The sequence below is a fragment of the Amblyraja radiata genome, chromosome 41, assembly GCF_010909765.2.
Source record: "Amblyraja radiata isolate CabotCenter1 chromosome 41, sAmbRad1.1.pri, whole genome shotgun sequence".
NCBI lineage: Eukaryota > Metazoa > Chordata > Chondrichthyes > Rajiformes > Rajidae > Amblyraja > Amblyraja radiata.
The window spans coordinates 10505789-10521375 of NC_045996.1; the positions used below are offsets into that span (position 1 = coordinate 10505789).

Consider the following 15587-nt stretch of genomic DNA (forward strand, 5'->3'; position numbering starts at 1 on the left):
TGCGCCAAACATGATGCCAAGTTAAGCTGATCTCATCTGCCTGTACATGATCCTTATTCCTCTATTTCTTGCACTTCCATGTGTCCATCTGAAATCCTCTTATTCCTCTACATGCCATATCTTTTGTTAGTTCTGCATGAGTCGGACTTTAAAGTTATCATATAGAACAAATAACACATTAATAGATTACATGATAGCAAATATAATTAGAAATCATGAATATCAAGCCTACCTAAAGACAATCCAGAAGAATTGGTCTTACACAAAAGGTAACGGATTGGAGTGGATGAGGTTTCAGTTTTATTTTGTGATACAACAGGATTCACAAAGCAGCTTGAAGTAGGTGTTAGAGTTGTTCTGGTTATCACTTTACTCAAAGCCCCAATTTTCTGGAATGTAGTGACGGCAGATTTACTAGAAGGGGTGGGGGCTTTGGGAACATTTTTCACCATAGCGTCAGTAGTTGCAGTGATTACATCTTCCTTTTTCTGGTCTATCGACACGGGAAGTGATTGAGCTTTATCTTCTGCTGCAGAAAAGATGAAATATGAATGTGAAGTATCTAATTACTGTATACGAACATTTACATTAATTTGCTGGTACTAAAGATTATATTACATGTTATGGGCTTGTTTCATGTATTATGTAACTGATTCACTACTGATATTCAGATGTTAGCAGCATGATGTGATTAATTAAACAGAGGAAATTGCTCAAATGAGAAAGCAAATATACAGGAGGAGAGAAGAATTGATCTGTCAATCATGCTTGTTCAAGGACCAGAGAACATCTTGCAATGCTTTTTATCTCCCAGCCCAGCATCGAACGTGCCAGAATACTTCATTGCGTAAAAAGGAGACGTGTCTGAAGGGGCAATTCTCCACTCAAACTATTATATAATACTGAGCAAAAAACAAAGTGCTGGAGGAACTCAGCGGATCACGCAGCATCTGCAGAAGCAATGGACAGATGACGTTGAGTCAGGAACATTTTTCTGACTTTGTCAGAAAACGTAATATGTCCATTCCATCCACAGATGCTGCCTAACCCACTGAGTTTCTCCAGCACCTTACTTTTTTGCTCAAGATTCCAGCATCTGCAATTTCTTGTGTCCATTATTAAACATTCTGCCATCAAACGATAAAATTAGAGAATTTAAAAACAAAATCCTAGCAGACCCCAAGTAGGCAAATTTATTTCACAATCATCCTGTTCTGCATCACAGTGAAGTAGAAACAATTTAAGTACCAACTTAATGAAAGTCAATCTTCTATCCTTAAACTGTAGGCTTTTATTTTTCACAACAATCTTAGATGTAGCATCCTATATCAAACGCCAGCAACTTGGAAAAATAATCCATTACACTTCTGCACATCATAGAGCTGCTGTCTACACAAATGTAGAAGGAAGACTTTGAAGCAAGTTCAGAGTATTAATCACTCTAATGAGGTATATTCAAAGATGTTTTGGAGATTTCATTCGGCTTTAAAAAGCTACCACCTGAATTGAAATTACTGTTATGAAAAGATAGGATGAAAGGCACTCAAATACAGGTAGTGAACCAAGAGTATTTACTTACTAGTCACGCTATTGGGTGGGGAGGCAGTGCAACTGGTTACACCAGAGGACTTTACGGGTGACGATGAATTTTTTTCTACATCCATCACAACATGAACTGGTGAACTAATCTGTTCGACGGGTGGTTGGTTGGAATTATTCTTGGAAGCCTAAAACATAATATACAAATCACAAATCTAGTAAAACACTACAAAAACATTGAGATAAATTTCCTGTAAAGGCACTGATTTTATTCTACAATGAAGATATTGGCAACATAAAAACCAAACATTCTCCACAGCTATGGAAGAGGTTAAACATGTTATGGCTGAACTGTTGGATATAAACATAAATATTTAATCTTCTGAATTATACCATCAGTGAAGGAAGGAATGATTTTAGAGACGTCCTCTCCTCCCCTCCATTACTACAACATTTCACAGCCTGCCCACACACCCCTTCTCCCCGGTCTCTGGTTTCCTATTACAATGCACACACTGTTCAATGCTCAAGTCAGGATCTCCGTAATTAAACACGATACTACTAGCTGTTGTCAAATTTCCTCTCCAAAATCTGTATTGCATTATTTTGCAACTAATCAGAACCTTGTCACATTCACTAAATGAAGGAACACCTCGCTGCTCTACTGTGGTATTGGAATATATTTGGATCTCCAATGAGGTTGAAACTTGTTATTGTCACATGTACCAAGGTAAAGTGAAAAGGTTTGTTTTGCACGTAATCCAGACCAGATATACCAAACATAGATACAGTCAATTCAAACTCAAGTACAATAGATGGAACAAAGGAGAGGATACAGAGTGCCGAATATAGTTCTCAGCATTGTCGCGCATCAGTTCCATGGACAAAGTCCAATGTCTGCAATGGGGTAGAGGTGAATCTAACTGTAGCTTATGGAAGGACTGTTCAGAAGCCTATTAATGAAGGGACATCGGAACAAAATGCTATAGTTTGTAATTTGCACAAACTAAATTGGACCAGAGTCACAGGGTACAGCGGTAGAGTTGCTGCCTTACATTGCTTGCAGCGTCAAGGACCCAGTTCGATCCTGACTACGGGTGCTGTCTGTACTCAGTTTGTACGTTCTCCCCGTGAACACATGGGTTTTCTCCCAGATCTTCGGTTTCCTCCCACACTCCAAAGCCGTACAGGTTTGTAGGTTAATTGGCTTGGTATAAATGTAAATTGCCCCTAGAGTGCGTAGGATAGTGTTGGTCATTGGTCGGCATGGACTCAGTGGGCCGAAGGGCCTGTTTCCACGCTGTATCTAGAAACTAAACTAAATCCATTGATGAAAGACACACAGCTTGCTAGCCAGAAGATATAGTAATTGAAAACTTGTTAATCAAATGTATGATGAGCCCCAGAGAACACTAACGCTCAAGAAAGTCCTTACTCAAAAGGCCTATAGTTAGGACAGTCTTAACAAATTTTGACCCAGGTCACTGAATTGAACATTGCACATTGTTAGGTGGCATGGCAATCAGAGATCCCACTGATTGCTGCAGGAAGGAATGTATAAAAAGTGAAGCTCTCACCTTGGATATTAAATGATTCAGTTTTGTTTTAAAAGCAGATTTGCCAACCACAGCTTCAATCACCATAGTTTGCACCATTGGCTTGTCATATACACATTCCAAGTCAGAGAAATTCTGGATGGTTGCTCTCAAATCAACCTGCTTCTTAGGGGAAAACGACAAAGTCCCTTCCCTTTTTTCCACGTGAATTTCATATTTGTCTAACCGCTGTGTACAGGGAAGTTTTTTAGCCATTGCACATTCTGCGATCAGCTTAATTATCTTAACACGACTTTCGTTCCATGCACAGTAGGATATTATCTCAACTGTTTTAGAGTCAGGTGGTTTGTTTGGCGTCAATGGTAGCTGCTTACACCTTTCTTCTCGCTCTACATTTTTATCATCTGAAAGAGGAAGAAAATTGTTAATAACAATGCAAAGGTGTTTTTTTGTGAGTAGATAGTGGAGAAGAAACGGTATTAGAGCAATAAAAATATTAAATTAATTAACATGTTAGCCCTATCTATTACAAAATATTTCATACACAATGCAAAAACAAATGATACAAACTTGATAACTATCTGCATGGACTGGGGCCTTCATGCAGTAGTCTTAAGGTATGGAATAGCGGTACTGACTCCTGATCAAGCAAGCAGTACAAGCAAAAACTAATTGATGCCTTAATATAGACGGAAGCAACGATTATTGAGATCATTTGTTTCCAGAATTGATGAAAATAGTATACAAGGGGTGAGGAAGCCAGCATAGAGATCAAGGACATTGAATGAAGAATTAAACAGAATAAGATATAACTGCCCCCTGTCAAAAATAATAGAGCATTTATCGCAAAGCAGCAACCAGAGCAGAGTTTTACCAGCTTCAGTCCCCTTTGGTAAAACATTTGTGATTGTGTCAGTTACATTTAAACTTGAGAAGGGAATAGTTCACATATATATTTATAGATATATACAAAATTTAACCAAGTGCAAAGGTTTATTTAACAAAATTAGCAATGAAACATGTTAAAAGGTTATAACTGAAAAGGAGACAGAATGGAAGCAGAAAATGCACAAAATTCGAGAAGCAAATTGACATAAGAGTTAGATTTCATGACTTTGTTTATTTTTAAAAGGGCCTTGCACTATTTTTTATTTTTTTTTAATCAGCTCTCAGCTTATAGTTTATGTGCCTACCAATACAAAGCTTTATGAACCAGAAATATTAAGGTAACATTTCTGCTTATTGTTTCTATTAGAGAGTCATGGTTGAAGGAAGGGCAGGACTAGTAATTCAACATTCCAGGGTATAAATCTTTGTGCATGAATGGGGGAAGAATGTAAAAAGAGTTGGTATTACAACTTATTAAGGAGTCAGTAAATTAAGTAATGGGGAAGATATCTTCGAAGACTCCACAAATTAGCCAATAAGACAACTTAGCAGCAAACCTCGAGTGATAATTTACCGGTGGTATATGGCATGCTTCAGAAATGTCAGCAGGAGATAAGAGGGGCAGATATGTGCGCAAATCACAGAGGTGGAAGGGTTACAGTGGAAGGGGATTTTAATTTAAAAAATATTGTTCCCCAGTCATGGAAAGCATCACCAGTATGAAAAGCTTAGGAGTTTATTTTTTTTCGTACACCCAGGAGAGCTTGTTGTGCCTTAATGCAGATAGTCCTATGGCAGAATGCATAGGTTTAAGGTTAGGGGTTAGAGTTTAGAGGGCCTTTGTGAAAGATTATTTTCACCTAGGTGGATGAAATCTGCAAAACACTGCCCAGACGATGGTGGAGTAATCTTTAAGTATCTTGAATCATCAAACATAGCAGAGACTTGCTGGTCAGTTCAGGCATGTTAAAGCAGAACTTTAACATGCCTGAACAGGTTGAAGGGCCTGTTTCTCAACTGATTGACTCCAATGTAAACACAAATTAACATTCAATATCAATTGCAGAACACTGCTCAGTCAAAACTTGCATTTAAACAATGGTTCATGTAAAATACTGACAGGACCCAAAGGTGGGATTTTTACACCCTTTATTAGTAAAATTCAGGCTAAGTTCCAACTCGGGTATATGCAATATTTTTCTTGAAAAAATTGGTAGCCCAGGTTTTAGAAGATGAGAATTCTATAAACAAGAATTATTTTGCATATTTTATGATTATGTAAGATTTTCACTTAAAAATGCATTTAAAAATATTTCTAATTTAAGACATTCTCTCCATGATTCCTCACATCTCAAAGATATTTCTTTCAATATCCTCACCTGAAATGTATGTGGCTTCATTTTGACTTCCTGAAATACTAGATTTCTTTCCACCTTTGGTTTTTGATGACACATGCACGACCTTAAGGTTTGCTGGATTTGGTTTCATTTGTTTCTTTAAAAAAAAAGAAGAAGGAAAAAACAGTAAGAGAAGTTCCAAGAATCGTAGTTCTGGAAAGACTCCCTGTCAAATTGCTTTAGAACATTTTCTAGACCATAAAGACAGTAGCCACAATGAGTAGCGAAGCAAATGTATGTTTAATGTTGTGTGGGTTACCAGTCAGGTGGCTGCTTTGTCATGGAAGCTACTGAGCTTGGATGTTGTCAAAGTAGCCTCCACATAGGCAAGCGGGCAGCATTTCATCCTGCTCCTGGCTCATGTCACATCAAGGGTGAAAATACAGAGCAAGGAAGGAAATAAAATCACTAGAGAATGTATAAAATTAATAAAAAACTAGAAAAAAGGTTGATACTAAATTGCTCACCTTTTGTGGGGCTGTGACATGAAATTGAGTCGGGTCATCTTTAATCGATAGTTTTGGCGCATTTTTATTTTGATTGGGTATTTTTGACCTTTTAGCCACAGAGCTGCTGTTATGCTTTTTACGCCTTTTTTTCCCACGCACGCTGTTGCTTTGTACATCTCTGATGAATATCCCTTTGTTTGTAACGCTGAAGTGTTTCTCCAGCACAGGTGGCATTTCCAAATGTGCAGATTTGTTTTTTGGTGGCAGAGCCAAGTCAGGTGAATGAGTAATAAGGTTTTGTTGAATACTACATGGTGAATCAAAGAGGTTCGGAGTACGACAACCAATCTCAGGCATCTCGTAGTCATACAGCAGAGATTGCTGTTCAATAATCTTCCCTTCTTTTTCCAGGTATTCATCCAGCAGATCACTAACAAATGCTGATCTATTTTTAATAACTGTAGTGGTGGCGCCTACTAAAAGCAAGCATAAAGGAAGCATAAATAACCGTATAAAAGGAAGCATGAATAACAAAAGCTTTTCACGGTACACGTGACAATAAACTTTACACGTGACAATAAAATGAACTGAAACTGAAGGTATCAATTTGAGAGACAAGACAAATTTTTTAAATATTGAATTAAAGCCATGATCATATTGAATGGCGGTGCAGGCTCGAAGGGCCAAATGGCCTACTCCTGCACCTATTTTCTATGTTTTTAAATACAATTTACACAATTCAAAATTGAAATAGACCAATAATATACAAAATCTATTCAAGCTTAGTTTAAGGAAAGGAATGAGTAGATTCATGCTGTACGTTTCTGTACAAGTTATCTCCACAATAGGGACTGTCCCTCTGAACCTTCATGACCCTCAAGTCTTTTATATGATTTTAAAGAAAAAAAAACATCCTCCTCTATGTATCTCACAGTCATCGAGCTGGGGTGAGGTCAACTATACTTTTGTGGCTCTATTTAACCAACCATAGACAGCCTGACAAGCAGGAATCATCCATTGGGGAATGCTGGACCACTGCCTTTGGGTTCCACCACAAGCTCTGCTGCATGACTACTAACTACAATCTCTTCCCAGCCAACAGTCCGCAACAGATCTAGACTGTCCACAAGGTTGGTATCATCATGAAAATTAGCTTTGGAGCACAAACTTTGCCAGGATGGCGATTAAGACAAATATGATAGCGGCACTTAAGAAACATTTGAGAGGCATATGGATATGCAGGGAATGGAGGGATGTAGGGATAGACTCGGATTCATACAGCATGGAAACATGCCCTTCGGCCTTCACTTTAGTGTCATCTGTAAACTTACTAATCATGCCTTGAACGTTCTCATCCAAATCATTGATACAGGTGACAATGAGTCTAGCACCAAACCCTGAGGCACTCCACTAGGCACAGACCTCCAGTCCGAAAAGTAACCCTCCACCATTACCCTCAGCTTACTGCCATGAAGCAATTTTTTTAATCCAGTCGGCTATCTCTCCTTGGATCCCATACGATCTAATCTTCCAGAGCAGAATGGATTATGAGCAGGCAGATAAGAGTTGGTCTAGGCATCATGCTTGGCACATTTATTTTTGGCTCAAGGACCTGTTCTGGTGCTGCACTGTTCTATGCTCTTTGTTCTACAAAATAACATTTGGCTTGACTCTTTCCCCGTCTCAATAGATTTTTTGTTGAAAGTGTCAACCACACCTGTTGCATTGACAATTAATTCCTGGCGGCTCTCTCATTCTTTTAACTTTAAACCAGGTCAACAAAAAAACTGTTCAAATCGCAACTAAAGCCAGCTTTCATTCATTCTTTGCTTCTGTGCTCACCAATCTGTATTCAAATCAAGGCAGAACAGATTTAATTGGTACTGAAGCTACTGCAATTATTGGGATGCTTTAGAATTTGCAACAAGCCTCCTCCACTACATGCCATACACTTGACTAGCACTGTTGACCTGGACCTCAACCATGCTGGAAGAGACTTTGACCTACTTTGGATCACAGGCAATCTTCTGGTACAGTGATCATGAGGCTCTAACCAGTTAGAAATGGCTGCAAGGTCACACAAAACGTAGTTTCGTTTAGTTAGAGAGGCGGAAACAGGCCTACCTAGTCCGCGCCGACCAGCAATCCCCATACACTAATACTATCCTACACACACTAGCGATAATTTACAATTTTACTAAGCCAACAGCCCACAATGAACATCGAATTCTCCCAATTTTGTTAGTCCTTGCTGTCTCCTCCCCTTCCTCAGTCCCCCTGCTGTCTCCTCCCATCCCCCAGCCTTTGGGCTCCTCCTCCTTTTTCCTTTCTTGTCCCCGCCCCCCCCCACCCCCGATCAGTCTGTAGAAGGGTTTCGGCCCGAAACGTTGCCTATTTCCTTCGCTCCATAGATGCTGCTGCACCCGCTGAGTTTCTCCAGCTTTTTTGTGTACCTTCGATTTTCCAACATCTGCAGTTCCTTCTTAAAGCCCACAAACCTGTACGTCTTTGGAGTATGGGAGGAAAGCGGAGCACCCGGAGAAAACACACGCAGGTCACGGGGAGAACGTACAAACAGCACCCGTAGTCAGGATCGAACCGGAGTCTCTGGCGCTGTAAAGCAGCAACTCTACAGCAGCTCCACCGTGACGCCAAGGATCCCAGTTGGAAGTCCAAACATGCTCCCCATTCAGGTGAATGTTGGGGCTGGGGGGTAGTAGTGGCATTTACTGATGGACAACTTAAACATGGAACAGACTGTGCTGATTTATACAAGTCAAGTCAAGCTGACAAGAGGAGGGACTTGGACAGGAATCACTATACATCCAATAAGTAATATCGTGCTTTGTTTCTGTCACTTTGTCCCTTCCTATCATGCCTGTTGCCAGCTCTAGAACGTTTTGAAGTATTTCCACTGCTCCAAATCAAACCTTTTGATCATTCAATTTTAAATGCTCCATCTTGACTTGTCTTCTCTGGCCAAGATCTCAAATGCTGGAATAACTTTAACCAGATTTTCTTCCTTTAAAACTAATTTGTTTCCCAGGAGTCTGCTGAGTTACTCCAGTAATTCATGTTTTTATATAAACTATCATCTGCAAGAGCTTGTGTCTCCATCAAACTTGTAAATCTACCTTGTGCACTCAACAAATCTAAAATGCTTGCTGTTAATGTGACGTGCATAGAACTGCTCTCAACACTTGTAGTGAACTGTGTACATAAATGAATTTCACTGTACCTCGGTAGTGGCAAATAAAGTGCCATGCCATACTTCTGGTGATATCTAAACAAGACTACATATATATGTGTACCACAACGTTATTGTTCATATACTCTATTCCACTACATAAGCACATAAATTCCAAATATTCTATTTTTACATCAATCCATGACAATCGACTTGCCTTGTCAGACTTTTTACAAAACATTTTTTTTAAATCTTGCTTACTTGAAGGTAATGGGTTTGGTTTGTCATCAGGTGACCCTGGCTGCAGATTAAATTTGTTCTTCCAACCCTTAATCTTGGTGAGATCATTGGTTTTTCCTGTCCGGGAGATAAATGGAATTCCGGATTCTGCAAGTAATAAATTCACAAGATATGTAAATATAACGGAAACTCACAAACCCAGCATGTATGCTCTTTTCTGATGTCATTATGCATTGATATTTTAACTTATACCTCCCAATATCATTTACCAAAGCAGGACTGACCATGAGCTGTTGTTAAAATTAGCACAAGTTTTCAAGTCGAGACCTGTCTTATGACTGAAGAAGGGTCTCGACTCGAAACGTCACTGATTCCTCTCCAGAGATGCTGAGTTGCTCCAGCATTTTGCATCTACCTTCGATTTAAACCTGCATCGTTAGTTCTTTCCTTCACAAGTTTTCAAGTGATTAGACGTTTGTGATTTTGTGGACCAATACACAAAAGATTTGTAAGTATATTTGTGGACCATTTGTTTGCAGAAATCCTCAAAGGATTAAAGTTTAAGGAAGACTGAGTCAAGAGAAACACAATTTAAATTGAGGCCGTCACAAGTGGCATAAGAACTTTATATTCAAAGTTGATTTTCCTCTTTTCATCCCCTATCCTCAAAATATCTACAGCAGATGCATCCAAACCAGCGCCAATGGATTCAGCTGACTGGAGAATATTGGGTTTACTCAGGCAAAGGGTCTTTAAACTAACACATTACTTCTGTTTCTCCTTCCACAGTTGCTGCCGATTCTGCTGAGCTTTTCTGGTATTTTATTTTATTTCTACTTGAGAGCAGACCATCATCAGCAGTTCCTGGTATCCCTGTTATTCACCCTGGGGTCAGGCTGAACCAATGCATCCCTGCAGAAATAATGGCGTGCAATGCTGGAAGTCTATATCAGTCATCCTGCCACTTCCCATGTGCTACTCCAACGGACTCTAATCATTTAACAGTCTAATCTGAAGAAGGGTCTTGACCCAAAACTTTGCCATTTCCTTCGCTTCATAGATGCTGCTTCACCCGCTGAGTTTCTCCAGTATTTTGTCTACCTTCGATTTTCCAGCATCTGCAGTTCCCTCTTAAACATAACAGTCTAAACTAATCATTTAACAGTCTAATCTTCCACAGATGTCTCAGCTCTCTGATAAAAACATAGAAAATAGGTGTAGGAGTAGGCTATTCAGCCTTTCGAGCCAGTACCGCCATTCAATATGATATTGGCTGATCATCTAAAATCAGTACCCCGTTCCAGCTTTTTCCTCATATCCCTTGATTCTGTTAGCCCCAATGAGCTAAATCTAACTCTCTCTTGAAAACATCCAGTGAATTGGCCTCCACTATCTTCTGTGGCAGAGAATTCTACAGATTCACAACTCTCTGGGTGAAAGTCGCTCCTGAGGTTAATGTTTCATGTCTAGAACCCTACATGGTCAGATTATTCACTCCACAGATATTGCCTGAAGTATTATTAATGCAGCCAATCTGTTCAATTCAGATGGGCAAGGCAAGAATGAGATCATTATCCATCTGTAATCCTTCCTTTAACAGCACCAAAATCTTGGCTGCACAAACCACATTATCCAAGAGAACATTTTGTATTAAAACTTAGACTGAATGCTTTACTTACCCCGCATTCCATGTGACTCAGCTCCAGAAAAGGAGGAATAATTCAATTCAGCATTCTGCTCAGAACTGGTAACAGAGTGTCCATGATACAAAGCATGTCCTAAATGTTTCAAGTTTAGCCATTCGGTGATCTGAAGGCCACTTAGTTTTATGCCAGCTAGAGAAAATGAGAGCACGAGCATAAGCACAATAAGCGAGATCAATTAAGTAATTAGGATCAGTTCACTTATTTTAAAAGACCATGGATTAGGCCTAGTAACTCGAGCATCAATGGAAGGTATTATAGTATGGTACAACAGCAGTTCTCACCAGCAAGCAATATACTTTGACCTCCTGACTATAGTCATGCCACTCAGAGAGGCACAAGGATGTAAATATCTGCACATTTTTGAGGGCTAACCCTGGGCTTTTTGGCAGAGGGTATAAATAGTCTCAGGAAACATGGAAGTCAGGCCAGGCAAAGAAAGATGCTGTGCCAGTGTTATAAGAACAGCAGAATTCTCCAAGTCTCATATTTTCTGTTACCTTACAGTATGTGGCCTTTAAACACAGATTTTTTAAAGCGTATATCAATCTTTTAATGACATGCAATTGTCAACGATTGCTAATTGCACATATTTGGCTTTTCATCAAGATTTTACACCATGGTATAAAAAGGTTTGCAGCAGCTCAGAATGAAATGCTTTTTATGGACTGGAAAGAAATGAATCATCAAGTTCCCCAGGGGTTGATATTGGGATCACTGTTATTCTTCATATATTTCTGATAAAGGATTTTGGACCTGAAAAGTTAACTGTTTCTCTTTCCATTGATGTTTCCAACATTTACTGAGTTTTATTCCAGATTTCCAGCATCTGTACTCTTTTCCTGATTATCAGTTTCTAGCATCTGGTGTCCACACAAGCATTACCATTTCAGCTGTAGCGCAGACACACTCCAAGTGAAGTGCTTTCCACTCAGCTCCAACTTCAGAAAAAAGACTCCCCAATTCACCAGCACAAAATTAGTTTAGTTTAGTTCGGAGATACAGAGCGGAAATAGGCCCTTCGGTCCACGAGTTGTCGCAGACCAACAATCCCCGTACACTAGAGCTATCCTACACACCAGGGACAATTTACAACTTTTACCGAAGCCAATTAACCTACAAACCTGTACGTTTTTGAAAACCGGAGCACTTGGAGAAAACCTATGCGGTCACAGGAGAACATATAAACTCTGTGCAGACAGCCCCCCCTACTCAGGATGGAACCCGGGTCTCTGACGGTGCAAGGCAGTGACTCTACAGCTGTGCCACCGTGTCTCCCTTTAATCTTCTCTGCAAGTTTAAATGGCAATTACTGACCTAACCACATTTGGAAGTGTAAAATACCAAAGGCAGAAACCAGTTCATATAATGTTTAAGTTGAATACTAAGGAAATTAAAGTCAACCCCTGCTCAAATGCTGAACTTAAAAGGATTAAAATATAAATGTAAATTTAACAAAAGGAACATGTATAAGTAGGAAACAGCAAAAAAGTGTACAAACATTTTTGTAAAACTGGATGCAGTATTTCATGTGATCCATTCCATATCAGCTCATCCCGTAGTTTCTGTTCAAGATTTTCAATCTCCGCTATCCTGTCCTGAGAATCTGTTGGAGGTAAGTAGAAGCTTTGTTTTTTATTTAAAAGATTGCTTGATTTTATAAGAAGACATGTTGTGGGGTGATGCCTGTATGGTGGTGAGTAGTCGCCCAAAGAGTCGTACCTTTTTCTGGTCGCTGCTGGATTTTCAACATTTTGAAGATTTTCGGCAACCTGCTGCGACTGTGACGGGTGCCGGCAAGTAAAAATCGCTTAAGTGGGACAGCTCCTTTAGGCAGCAATTCTACCGCTGCACCACTGTGCTGCCTCTCAGGAAATTCAAGAAAACATTCCTCAATTTGCACATTGGAATGCTGGACATTTATTCTTCCCCCCAAGTTTTGTCCTCTTATTCTGTTCTAGTCCAATCTACATGCCTCTCTGCTGTTCTGTGTAATGAACTGTAATAGATTCGCATGCTGAAACATTTCTGAAACCTTTGGGTTGTAATGGATACGATCATAAGAACAGAACAGGGCAAGAAATTTCCATGCTAATGCTGCTTGAATACGGCCTTTAATTGATTTAATCTTGTAAAGGGTGTTGTTTTGTAAGACGGTGTCCAATATGACAAGGATGAAATAATAGAATGATCTAGTGGGGACACAAACTAGATTGGGTGGTTTGGACGGTGGTGGTGGTGGTGGTATACACTGTTGAAATAATTAATCTCAGTGGCCAACAAATTAGAAAACATTTGAAAAAATAATTGCTCAAGCAAGGTACAGCATGGTACCAAGTACGAATGAAACGTTGATCTAACAAGGAAGAATCTTTGATTGGAGAAAACCTGCACGGTATGAAAATAAGTTGCAATAACCAGATTGGGAATTTAAATAAATGCATTTAGGACCACAATAGGAGAATATTCTGTGAAGTAATTGACTTCCTATTACTGACCTTCAAAACTGAATGACTGTTTTATTTGAAGTACATTTTCTACAGGTGGAATTTTTCTCATTTGTTTCATAAGTCCTTGGTTATTTGTACATTCTTGGGTTTTTCCTGCACCATCCTTTAGGGGAATAATTGCCTTCAGTTTCTGCTCAGACTCCTCATTATTATTTGTGGTATCGTGTATTTTTACTACATTGAGGAAAGACTTCTTTTCACATCGCTTCCTAGCCTTTCGGCTATTCACACCATCCTGTGAGCAAAAAATGAACAATCATTCAGTGCTTCATAGGGAGAAGCTGGAAAGAATCACAAACCGCTCTGAACCGTTCATGCACTTGGGATTCCAGTCAACTTTCCAGACAGGAATTTCCCCATTTCTGATACAATTAGGTAGTTTCCATATTAAAACAAGTAAAACCAATACAAGAGGACCATTCTCAAAAACTTCCCAAAGGACAAACACAAAGAACTTTTGACAAACCCAAGAACATCTCATGTTTCCACTGGTGGGAGAGTCTAGGGGTCATAGCCTCAGAATTAAAGGGCGCTCTTTCAGAAAGGAAGTGAGGAGTACCTTCTTTAGTCAGAGGGGAGTTAATCTGTGGAACACATTGCCACAGAGGGCTGTGGAGGACGTCAATGGATATTTTTAAGGCAGAGATAGACAAATTCTTGATTAGAACAGGTGTCAAGGGTTATGGGGAGAATGCCGGAAAATTGGATTAGGAGGCAGAGCCCAGCCATGATCGAATGGCAGAATAGACTCGATGGGCCGAATGGCCTAATTCTACCATACTTTGTGAACTTGTGAAAAAAACCTGCAAGTGACGAAAGTGGTCGCCTCTCAGCAAATGCTTTCCCTAATGGCTTTTCTTCATAAGCTAAGCACAAGCTACTTACATTTGAGGCATGTCAAATGGAAGGGCAAGTGGGGAGGTTTCAGGAGATAAGAGAACAGGGCATAGCCCTGAAATATTGAAACGCTTTGGCAAGATGCCTCATTGGCTTGTTGTAGTGTAGCTTGACATGACAATCAATGGCAAAACCACTTTCAACTTGCACGACTTGGACACAATTTAGCAAAATTGGAGGTCATACCAGGGAGGCATTTGTGATTACACTGAATGCTAGTTACAATACTAGCTTGGCAAATAGTATAATTTTATCAACAACTGGATGTGTAGATCCAATGGATGCACTGACACAACTGCAAGCAGAACTATAAGATGCTTATGCTTTAATCACATCTGATATTACTGCATCGTCAGCAAGACATATCACACTAAAGCTCCTGTCCCACTTGGACGACCTATGCCGACCTTTTTTTACTCGTGGATATTTTTTATCAGGTTGGAAAAACGGCGCGACCTACTTGAGGACACGAGTACGCGGAGACCACTCACGAGCATGAGGAAGAGTTACGAAGACCTCCCATGACCTCATGGCGACCATGCTGCGAGTATGAGTCAAGGGCAAACTCGGCAGAGGTCGGCAATTACAATACAAATTAAAGAATGCAGACTCCACTAGAGTCCCTTTGTATTGTCTCAGCAGAATGAGATTCTACAAGAATGTGCCAATGGAGATGGTTTAAATCATTGAATTGAATAAATGTTATTAGCCAAGTATGTTTTCATGCAAGGAGTTTGTCTTGGTGCTTAGCTCGCAAGTAACAACACGATATAGAGTAGACAATTAAAAATAAAACGTAATAATTTAAACATGTGAAGAACGAAATAAAAAAAACAGAGCAAAAGGAGGTTACAGGCTTTTGGTTGTAGAGTAGAGCTACTGCTTGTGGGGAAACAATCAAGAGCAAGCACCAAGATTTACATTATTATTAAGTTAACTGCTCTTTGATGAAGACAATTGTGACCAAGTTCATTGGGCAAGGCCCTTGGTCACATTTGGAACATAGAACAGCACAGCACAGAAACAGGCCATAAGGCCCTCAAGGTCTGTGCTGAAGTTGATGTCAAGAGAAACTAATCTCATCTGCCTGCACATGATCCATATCCATGTGCCTATCTAAAAGCCTCAAACTTCATTATTGTATCTGCCTCCACCCCCTCCCTCCCCAGCAGCGGGTTCCAGGCATCCATCACCTGTGTAAAAAAACTTGCCCCACGCATC

At 39.8% G+C, this 15587-nt stretch overlaps 1 protein-coding gene across 6 annotated transcripts in view; it reads right to left on the bottom strand.

Annotated features, from left to right (window-relative positions):
• LOC116967820 overlaps positions 1-15587 on the bottom strand; it is a 55845-nt gene that overhangs the window by 38149 nt on the left and 2109 nt on the right. For 5 of the 6 annotated variants that reach the window (XM_033014429.1, XM_033014434.1, XM_033014436.1 and 2 more), the window contains 9 exons: positions 13458-13704; positions 12461-12565; positions 10936-11091; positions 9278-9403; positions 5848-6302; positions 5363-5477; positions 3117-3499; positions 1580-1727; positions 233-529 (listed from right to left, as the gene is read on the bottom strand). In XM_033014429.1, the coding sequence (XP_032870320.1) occupies positions 233-529; positions 1580-1727; positions 3117-3499; positions 5363-5477; positions 5848-6302; positions 9278-9403; positions 10936-11091; positions 12461-12565; positions 13458-13704 (2032 nt within the window). The remainder of the gene's footprint in view (positions 1-232; positions 530-1579; positions 1728-3116; positions 3500-5362; positions 5478-5847; positions 6303-9277; positions 9404-10935; positions 11092-12460; positions 12566-13457; positions 13705-15587) is intronic. The other variant, XM_033014430.1, reaches the window with a different exon arrangement.